The sequence below is a fragment of the Pseudochaenichthys georgianus genome, chromosome 4 (assembly GCF_902827115.2).
Source record: "Pseudochaenichthys georgianus chromosome 4, fPseGeo1.2, whole genome shotgun sequence".
Lineage (NCBI taxonomy): Eukaryota > Metazoa > Chordata > Actinopteri > Perciformes > Channichthyidae > Pseudochaenichthys > Pseudochaenichthys georgianus.
Genome location: NC_047506.1, coordinates 30,060,013 through 30,071,173, shown reverse-complemented (window position 1 = coordinate 30,071,173; position 11,161 = coordinate 30,060,013). Strand labels below are relative to the sequence as shown.

The following is an 11,161-nucleotide window of genomic DNA, read 5'->3' as shown; positions in this document are numbered from 1 at the left end:
TGTGAGGGACTCGGAGTCACGAAGATCTTGGGGGAGGGAATTCCAGAGCCTAGGAGCTGCCACTGAGAAGGCTCTGTCCCCAAAGCTGTGTGTGTGGATGATCATAACAGATCAAAAAGTTCAGATTCATTTTACAATAAATCAAGGAATGATGCACTTCTACAAACAAAAACAACATAATTAAAACATTTGAACAAACTACTAAAAGTAGATGAACTACATTATTCAAAAGTGTACAGTAACTCCTGATAATAACACAGGGGAAATAAACGGGGCATCTCTTTTTCTCTCTCTCCCTCTCCTGACAGCCCGTCAGTATCAGGGTTAGTAAAAATGAATCCCTTGGAGGTTTTAGTGTTGATTTACCGTTTTGTCTTCTCTTTGCAATGCTTAATCGATTTGAAACCAAGTCTAACGTAGCTTAAACTTAACGTTAGCATTCAAGCTATCACAACACATGCACGCACCTTTCTCTGTGGTGTTTTTTGTAGTGACGAATGAAGTTGGATGTTGTGGTGGTCGTGTCACTGATCTTTATGCTGCAGACCCTGCATACCGCTGTTCTCTTCTTATTACCGTCATCGACAACATAATCCTTGAATCCAAACTTCACTATTTGTGGAGTAACGCTAGCCGCTGCCATGTTAACTGAGACTCCTGCCTTCTAGTGGGTTGCCAGGTTTGCGCTCATGGCGCTATAATCACGTTTTTCGAAAAAACTAAACGTAATATCTCACTACAAAAACAAACGCCAATATTTAATTTTAAACAGTCAAGTCCTTTCAAGTCATCTATCTCAAGCTTAAGTCAAGTCTCAAGTCATGAATACCAAGTCAAAGTCAAGTCAAGTCTTTCATCAATGTTAGTCAAGCAAGTCTCAAGTCAAAAAATATGTGACTCGAGTCTGACTCGAGTCAAGTCATGTGACTCGAGTCCCCACCTCTGATAACTGCCATATTTCGACCAACTAACCATAACTGATGAAACTAAACAAATGAGGGAACCGAAGAGATCAAGGCTAACTAATTTGCCTGTTTCAGGACTCATTCTTGCACCACTATATTGTATACTCTTTTATATAATTGTTATGGACATACTTCTGATACAACATTTTGCATTCAGTTTTTAGTATTTGTTTGAGTTGAATGCCAGGAATCCAGTAGGATGGTTTCTTAACCTTTTCAAACAGTGCTCTAGTACATTATTAAAACGTATTTATGTCCACAATAGATATGGTTTAATGTTAAATTCAGACCCTGAACACAATCTGTGTCATTTAATTTCGTCTTTTTTTTACAGTGAAATTGCTACATTCATATCGCAGGTTAAATTTAAAAACACTCAAAAAGTATTTGCAACCTTTTTAAATAAAACCCTCCATCTGTGTTTTAGTGGGCCAACTGCAGCTGAGTTGAAGAAATGGAAAGAATCTTTCAACCATGTGATTACCAGTGAGAGTAAGTATAACACTGTTGCTTCATGCCTTTTTAACCTGAAGTATAACCTAAAACTTCCTGACTAGGTTATGTTTATGTCCAAAGCAAACCCAAATATCTTCCGCCCTCCTTGCTCATCGTCTGACACCAACAATACGGACAATTACTGCCATGCGGATGCTTGACTCATTGGTTTTACCAGCAGTATCTCTCTAAGGGCTTACAAAAAAAACGTAAAACTTAAACACTATCATTCTCGTGTGACATGATTGTGCTGTTATCCTGGGAAAATGATCAGGCAAGTCCTTCGAATTCCTTGCCAATGGCTGCTAGTAAAGTTTTGGCAGATCAAAAGGGATCGCTTTCTTTACTTTTTGTATGGCATACATTGGAAATGAAATACATTTAGTAAAGCAAATATGTTGGTTTGGCAACGTATATTAGGTAGCAACAGATCATGATGATAATCGAAATTGAAGGAGACTTGGTCACACAAACATGGAAATTTAACCGACTTATGCACAGACGCAAACAGGCGCTCTCCAACGCATTCTCATGCTCTGCTCCTCTGCTACGTGTCTCTAGGCACAACTCAACAGCCCCTCAGGGCATGCTGACCAGTGCAGAGTGTACAAGTGTTTGTGTGTGTATGTCCAAGCCCACTGAGAATTACACTGTGTGAGTATGCAAACACAAAAAGGGAGCAATGGCCTTCCGAGAACCTGACCTCATCCACTGACCTCCCAACGTCGTCATGTCCTCCTTCTGCTTTTATTGGTTCTATTTTGGTTCCGTTTATCTTATCCTGGCCTCAATGGTCTCCGTGCTGTCATCGTAGTGCTGAGGGTTTGAGGTTTTGCCTTCCATTGATTATTGGAAAACACTTGTCTTGTCTTAAAAGAAAGGATGCAATTATTGCCGCCAGGACTTAATGATCTTTCGGTGAGATGTTATAACTCAGTATAATTACACTGCTGTCACGTAAAGTGATTATTTTCTCTTGATGAGGAAGATTTTATGTGACTGTTTATATAAATGTTCTATTGCCATAAGGTTCTTCCTATTTGATTTCACGCACCTCACAAGCAATTTGGAGACAATTTAAACTAATAAATAGCTTTCGGATTGGGAAACGGAAGTTAGAAGCATTTTGGCAAATATTGGCACCTTAAAATTGTACAACTGATTCTGATTCTTCAACACAAATATGGGCATTTACCATTTAGATAATTTTAATATCCATATGTCAAGGCTGTATTTTCTTTTTAGTTAAAAGGATCTTCAATATATAACATACCCTCTATTAATGATACTGCGGCTTTGCCAATGTGCATACTCATGTGTCTGTAAGGTGCATTGGATATTAAAAGACGCTATTTCCCCCTCTGTGTTAGTGGGTCGTACCGTCTTCGGCAACTTCCTGAAGTCAGAGTTTAGCAAGGAGAATCTAGACTTCTGGGTCGCCTGCGAAGTATACAAGAAGTCTGCTCCTTCCAAGATGGCCAACAGATCCAAGCAGATCTACCAGCAACATGTTGAGGCCAATGCCACCAATGAGGTAATATTTTTTATCAAAGAATGTAAGATATAAAATGTCAATTAGAGAGCTTCATCAGTATGTTATGACGAAAAATGTAAAAGTACCTTAGCTTATTTTGCCAGGAAGTATTCTAGAGAGAGAAGCGGAAAACACAAATGTAGATGAATTAATATTGTTTTAAACACACCGCACAGACATTAGAGACATGTCCTATGAATGCAGCTGTACATCTCCTTCAGGAAAGTGAAGGACTGATGTGACTGCAGAGCTATGAATATATTCAGTCACAATGCTGCTATACCAAAAAGCCTTCAAGCACTTAGAATGAATGAGGGAATTTAAGAACACTTCAGTTCAGTCATACTGTATGGGTTGACTGAAAACATTTGAAAAGTTGGTAAAAATAAACTGAGAATATAAATTTGCAAATGCTTTGTTCTTTCCTCCAAGCTTTTCTTTTACCATACAGTAGGACAATATTTTTGAGATCTTTTGTTTTAACTATAGCAATATAGTATGTCATAATACAAGTTTATGCTCTTGAAATCCTGATAAATCTCAACCCTCTCTTTCCATTTATTAAAGGTGAACTTAGACGCGGCCACCAGAGAGGAAACGAAGAAAAACGTAGAGAACCCCTGCCCGTGTTGTTTCGACGAGGCCCAGCAGATGATCTACACCTTGATGGAGAAAGACTCCTACAGGCGCTTCCTCAACTCCAAACTGATCCAGGATCTGACACGGACCACTGCTGCTCAGGAGAAGATGGAAAGGAAAATCTCTGACAGTGCCAAGAACGGGCAGGCCTTAACGGGCGGTGCCTAAACAGCAGAGTGAACACTAAAGACTAGAAGAAGAATGTGCCAAAGACTGAAAAAGTACTGGAAAGTTAACACTGGTAAAGAACGGTTGGTTTTTGTCTTAAATATGTATTGAGTAGAACAAAGTAGTTTTGAATATGACATTTGTTGAAGACTTTATTTCTGTTTTATACTTTGACGGTCCAATTTACGAAGGTGAATCAATATTTTATATTTTAACAACTGCCAGTGGAGCCTTTTGTGAGAGGGGTTTGTTTTCTTTGACAAATAACACTTTTTAGTTCTTTAACTGCCCAATTTAACTGTAAAGATGAGAGCATAGAGACCACGATCATACTCTGAGCGATATTCTGTGAAAGCTCTATAAAAGTGAGGATGACTAAACTATCAGGGTTTTTATTTATTTTATTTGTATTATGATGTTGGTCAGTAATCCAGTATGTAATAGTGGGCATGTTTATGTTTTATTGAACTAAATTCAATCAACCTTAATGTATTAATCTGCAATGCAAAAGTGTTGATATTGTTATAACATTAACTTACAGTAGGCTATATGCACCGAACACAATTTAAAGGTGACATATAATGCACATTTACAGATTCAAACTTGGATTCAGGGTTTCTACCTGAACATGTTTACATGCTTTAAAGTTAAAAAAACATTTCTTTACATTTGCTGCCTGAAAAAACCTGTATTCCCACTCTGTTTGAAACACTTCGTTTTAGCGCCTATCTTTATAAAATCCCTCCGTCAGAAAAACAGTTTATTTGAAACCATTTCTCCCCCAGACAGCCTACACAAATCTGACAGGGTCTTCTATTCTGTTTTGTGGGTCAGATACCCAAATGAATGTGCACAAACAAAGTGTTAGCAATTAGCTTTACATTATGTTCTTCTTCATTTCCTACGTTAACATTCAAACAACTGCAGACGTATCAAGGTTCAAGCTTCTTTATTGTCAAACATAGCTACAGAGTAATTATGTCATTAAAAATCTTGTTAAAAAATTGTTTCAGCAGTTCAGTTGTTTAACACTCTTATTGCCAATAATGAAGCTGTCTCTGAATCTGGTTGTTATTATATTGATGTATACGTTCTCATCACCTCAAGTAAGTTATCTATCTTAAACTGCAATACGCAAATATTGGCTTTGACTACTTCTAGTTGGACGTTTAAGCATGATTTAATATTGTAGTATTGATTTTAAATACTGACGAAAAGGTAAATTGTGACTCATTCGATTGATTTTCACGAGTTCCTCTGTCAAACAGCTGTGTTCCGATGTTAATTACTGTAATGTGTGCAGCACACTGCACAGTGTGTTCACTTAAATTAAATGTATTTTGGTGGCTTTGCATACGAAAATGTGTTCTCAAAATGTATACTGTGATAATAGAAAAGTAGAAACTGTCTGTATATATTTAATAAATGATGTTGTTGCCCTATTTATACATCACATCTGTGACTGTTCACGAATAAAATGTTGTGTTGGATGATCAGAACTTTGTGTGTGAATAGTCTGATTTAAGTTGGATTCGAGAGTTTGATTAAGAGTCTAAAGCCATGCTACTGTAGCAGCCCTATGAGGTTGCATTTGATATGATCCCATTAGCTTACCTTTTTATTAATGTCAGATACCTTATTTAGCAATGTTAAGGAAATTGATCTAAAAGGTACTTGTACTTCATTGGCTCTAGGTATGCATGCAGGTGAGATACAAATCAGTACAGCAAGTTTTTTATAAATCAACAGCAAGGTCATCGTTGGCTATGAGGTGTTCAATGTGAACTAGCAATATGTGGTGATAATGATAACTTAAATTGTATTTGATCAGGTCCCAACCACATACAATAGGAAAAATGTAATAGTTGCCAAATCAAATATCTTAAGTGCCGAAGCTTGCTTCAAATCACGTGACATATATGACGTCCGAAGCAGCAACTGCTTCAAATTACGTGACATGTGACGTCCGAAGCAGCAACTGCTTCATTTCCTGAATGAATCACTTGACTGGTTCGCGGTCCATTCACGCGATTCAATGCACTGCTTCGTCTCGATTCTGACAGGTGACAGGTTGAAACAGTTTCGAATTTGAGCGCTTCAACACTTTATGACCGCTCTAAACAATGCGCAATGTGTGGGTTGTTGTCGTAGTTTGTGTTGTTGCTGTTGAGTTGTTGTTGGTATTGCATTTGAATTGTAGTATCATTATAGAGCAAGCCAGGAAGAAAGATAGGTCGTTCTGGCTCGGGGAACAATAAGACAATTATCAGTAATATAAAAAAAGTTTAATATGTTAAGGAATAGATGGGTAGAGCCGGTGGCCCCAATGCAGCGTGTCCTCCGCGCAGCTGGTTCAAAACCCTGAATGGATGTACTTTTAATCATTGCTTTTTAACTTTAATAACTGATAAAAGGCCCTCTCCGCCCAACATATTTTCCAGCACTCTTTAGTCTCTTCTCAATAACCCAATACACACAATTATCAATCTTTAATTGCAAATAGAACATGATATTCAGTCTTAGAGTGTGTGTGTGTGTGTGTGTGTGTGTGTGTGTGTGTGTGTGTGTGTGTGTGTGTGTGTGTGTGTGTGTGTGTGTGTGTGTGTGTGTGCGCGTGCGCGTGTGTGTGCGTGCTTGCGCATCGAATATTTTTCAAGGCAAAGATACGTTAAACCCATTGCAGATTTGCACTTCGCCAGGAGAGGTCGCTGTAACTGAAGCTTCGAGAAATGAACCTATTTCCGACACAATTGTCCGAGTGGTTCGATGCTTCATTCAAAGCTTCATTTTGCCATCACTACTCAAAAGGACCCAAACACCAACATGAGCCATTAACTGCTGAAATCAGTTGTGCAATGATGAAGGAGGGCGCAGTTCTCTACCGCTCTTAAACCCTAAAGAAAGGGTGTGGTCACACTCTGATTGGCCAAGATGGGGATTGCTCAATTAGGAGTCAGTCGCCGCACTCTGAGCAACAGGTGATCTGAATAATGGTCCAATCAGCTCAGAGAGTGTAATATTCAGCTGCAACAAATAGGGAAATGGTAAATTAATCCAATAACTAATGCCTGCAAGACTGCTTTATTTGATTAAAAACATGTTTGAGGATTGTAGAATTGTGATTTCCGGTATCAATCAATGCTGTCTTCATTCTCCTGCATTACTTTTCAAATGACATGATCATGACACCAAGCTTTACGTCTCATGATAATTATCAAACATGATATGCCACAGTAACGAGACATATTTCATTCAGCACAGTTGTCTTCTAGAGCTGTGTAAAACATGTTTTCATGACCTCACCATTACTCAGACTGTCACTTCACAATCACACAGTAATCATCTATAATCAGAAGACATTAGCCTGGAATCTCTTGCGTCATGTCTGCAGATTGTAAGTGATTACTGCATCAGCATTTCTATCAAATAATCAACAGGAGACATTTTGGGCCTAAGAGAGAAAGATTTTTATATCATAAACCTTCTAGGGTGCCTTTTTAGTTTAGAAGAACTTCTGTTTTATTTAACTTCCCCATTTATAGCAGCATTCCTGTTAGCTGACTGGTTGGTCAGTTCCAACTCAGATTGGTTTGCTATGTTTAGTGTTCATTTTAAACAATCAGTACCATTCAAAGCTGCAAATTTAAATCTTGGCAAGATGTGTTAAAACCTGAAAGGTATTTTAAGCGTTGAGTGCAAAACAGTTATCAAATACATTTAAATCCAATTTTTTTTAAACTACTGTTCTTTTAAATTATAATCTCTAAAATCCAAATTTAATTAAGAAAAACGCAATATTCCTAAACAGTTAACATTGTAAATCAGGTGGGTGTTCCACTAATATTCCCGTTTACATGCACCATACCTTGATTAACTTAAAACACCCTTTATGTCAGGATTCCACAGTTGTGTATATTCAAAAAAACAAAAAGTGCATTTCCCCTTCTAACCAGACATTTTTAAATGTTCTTTTGGGCGTGCATCTCTTACCCAGCCTTTCAAACAAATTTTTGTACAAGGCAAAGATCTGGCAGTAGACAGATAGCAGGCTGCGTATTGCAAACTGCAGTAAACATCCTTATTAAACCAAATGTTCAAAAAGCTCATAACCAGAATATTCTATGCATACCTCACGTCTTAATCTCAATATTTTACTTTCAAAATAAGGCCATGTCGTATTTGGAATATCAGGAATAGTAGTACGCATTTAAACACAGTCAATGATTTTGGTTAGTTAATAATTGTGATTTGTCCTCAGAGTTAAGGTCTCCTCTGTGTCTAAAACTGGTTTATCTTGAGTTGCGATTTACCTCCAATGTTTAGTAAACTGTATTTACACTCCCAGGCTAACTCCATGCCTATTTAAGGCCAACACATTTAAGGCCATTTACAGTAAATATGCTTGCTTGAATTGAATCTTCAGTAAATACACTTTAGAGAAAGGGAGACGAGGCAAACAGGCCTAAATATTTACTGACAGTTAATACAATCGGCCTGCTTTGCTACTTAGTAAAATACCCTAAAATAGAATACATATAATACAATAGAGACAGCATCTGTAAAAGTGCTTGATTTAATGATTGACCAACAACTTTCAAAAGTATGTTAGTACTCCATGTCAGCTTTTCCTGAGGTAGAGATAAAAAGGTGTGATTACACAGACAGAGGCCGTTTCTCAATCGCGAGGAAACTGGCTTCCAAGCCAATATTTCAAGGATACTACGTCATCGAGTGCCACCGAAGGACTGTTCCAATCTCCAGCATACTTGGAATTCCACGAGGCCGCGTCCTTGGTTTGGGGGTAATTTTGAGGCTGCACATGGGTAGACTTCGTGTCCTTCAAATCCCCACAATGCTTTGCGCACGGACCAATTTCCCCAAATCTGTGGCGGAAAATGTAAGGCGGGGCCTCTCATATGTCGCACACCTGCACCCTTGCTAGCCTGTTCCACTCTTCGTTTTCCAAATGCCAGGAAGGATTCTTGCCTAGCTTCTGAAGGAAGTGACTCGGAAGACATGTGAGCAGCCAGTATCCTCGCGATTGAGAAACGGCCACACATTCTCCTTTCTATGTGATATACTGCTGTCTTTCATGTATAATATACTGATGCATATCAGCCTTAGTATGCTTGGATTTAGCAGTCGAAACACAGAGAAGAAAGTGATAGATCCACTGGGGCCAGTGTGCTTTTGTGAATTCTTATCCGTCATCTAAAATAAATCAGAGTCTAGGAGTATTAAGGAGGAGTGCACGAGGGGGGTCAGCACATATCATTTGAATACAAATATTCATATTTAAGACTGGAGCTACAAAAAGACCAATTTTTAATCCAATATTTATTGTATTTTAGGTTTGTGTTGGATATATACAAAAGGGAAACAGAATCCTGCTGGTTGCAGTGACCACAACTGTAACATTCCAGGCTGTAAAAAACAAAACATTGAGCTGAAAGATGCTAAAAGGCTTTATCAGAAAGACTGCAGAGTTTGGTCGCAGTTTTTGTGGGTTTTGGTACTACCAATGACTACTTTGACATTCCAATTAGTCTTCTGATAGTTTGTTAATATAAAAGAATAAATACAGTAGGCTACATGCTGCATAAATGTGTGGGAAAATTATCTTCAAGGTTAAAAATTAAAGTCAAGTAGTAGTTGATTAGAGACAGGAATAGAAAACTAATCCTTCAGATGATTTGTGCCGGGTAGTTTTACACATTTGCAAATAACGTCACTTTAATAAGCCCAGGTTACATTTTATTTGACTTTTTCGCAACTGTAATGGCCCGTCCACACAGCGGCGTGCATTGAAGCTTACAACGCTTCTGCCCATTCACTTTGAATGGGGTGACGTCACTTTTAGCCGAACTGCATTTTGGGAAGCGACGTGGAGCGTTGCTGGCGTTGCTGGCTTCAAAAGTTGAGCAATGTTCAACTTTTTGCGCCTCGGCAGAAGCGTCAGCCAATGAAATCCCGTTTATGCAAATCTGCCAGTACAAGCGCTAGCCAATCAAACCGCGTGTATGCTGGGAGAGACTACGCAGGTCATTTCCTCATATTCCAAAAAATGGAGGGAAAATTCATTATAGCGGTCGTGAATCACCCGGTGCTGTATGATCAGTCTCTGTTCATCTACCGGGATACAAACCGGAGGAGCGAGGCATGGAGGGAGGTGGCAGAGACAGTGGGTGAAACTGGTAGGTTTTCGCCTGTTTGGGGATTTTATATCCAGTTTACTTCGTTTTAACATTGCTATTGCTTTGTATGTCTGGGGCGGGAGATTCATGTGATTGGTTGTTGGTCGCGTTGCTCGCACAAAATCCCCAAGCTTCAGACACGCCCACTGCCAAGCGTCAACGCACACTGCTGTGTTGACGCTTCGTAAGAGCTGAATATGAAACAAAGCATTTGAACATGTTTTAAAGTGGACCTATCATGCTATATTTGAAACATAATATTGTAGGGCCATAAAACATGTCTGTGAATTTTTTTTTTCAAAATACCAAACAGATCATGCATTTTAGCCATGCCTCATTTCGCTCTATTCCAGCCCTGTTTTTGCGAGGGCTGATTCTGCTTTTGTTGCAGACTACAGCGCCACTTACAGGCCTGGCATATGTACTACAGCGTCTCCAGCGCTTTCGAGCGGTCTCTCATTCCCCTGATAGGTGGAGAGTTGCCCATATAGGCGGAGCACCCCTTTTCTGAAGTCAGAAAAATTCAAATAATAATCAGCTCCGTTGCAGCCCCGTTTTTAGAGATTTGGGTATGGAGGAAAAGAGAGAGGGTTGTGTTTTCGGACACTTGGTGAGTTCCCTGGCACACCGGGGACACATATTCATGTATAAAAGACGTACAAAAGTGCATTTAGCATGATAGGTCCCCTTTAATTTAAAGATAAAAAAGTTGTGGAACTCAATTGTTTGTGGCTGCTTCCATTTTTTTATGTACACCAAAAGTGTTCAGATAAGAATTAATTAATTAATTTAATAATAATCAAATGGATTATGTTATTTGGTGCACCAAGTTAAATGTGTTTCTGCTTCCTGTTTTGAACTAAATATCTAATGTGATAATACTACTGGCAAAAGAGGTCGCTCTTCAGGTATTGTAAACACCATTGGTTTGAAGCATTGAAAAAAACAAAGATTGCTGTTGACATTTTGGTGAGGACAATCTATGACAGACTTAGTATTAAAATGTCCCTTGGGATCTGGGACTGTAATCGTTCTAACTCAAAGTTAATAAAATGCTACAGTGCAATGATGGAAAACTTTAGAGAGGACAGTTGTAAAACTGAGTAAGACAGCAGAGAGAATGTTTTGACCACTTGTAACCATAGCTCTGTTCTTTCTGTACAACT

The 11,161-nt window shown here is 38.7% G+C and overlaps 1 protein-coding gene across 1 annotated transcript in view; it reads left to right on the top strand.

The window, feature by feature from the left end:
* rgs4 (regulator of G protein signaling 4) overlaps positions 1-5,278 on the top strand; it is a 20,130-nt gene extending 14,852 nt beyond the window's left edge. The window contains exons 3-5 of the mRNA XM_034080915.1: positions 1,393-1,457; positions 2,831-2,994; positions 3,562-5,278. Of these exons, the coding sequence (XP_033936806.1) occupies positions 1,393-1,457; positions 2,831-2,994; positions 3,562-3,801 (469 nt within the window). The 3' untranslated portion in view covers positions 3,802-5,278. The remainder of the gene's footprint in view (positions 1-1,392; positions 1,458-2,830; positions 2,995-3,561) is intronic.
* The last annotated feature ends 5,883 nt before the right edge of the window (positions 5,279-11,161 follow it).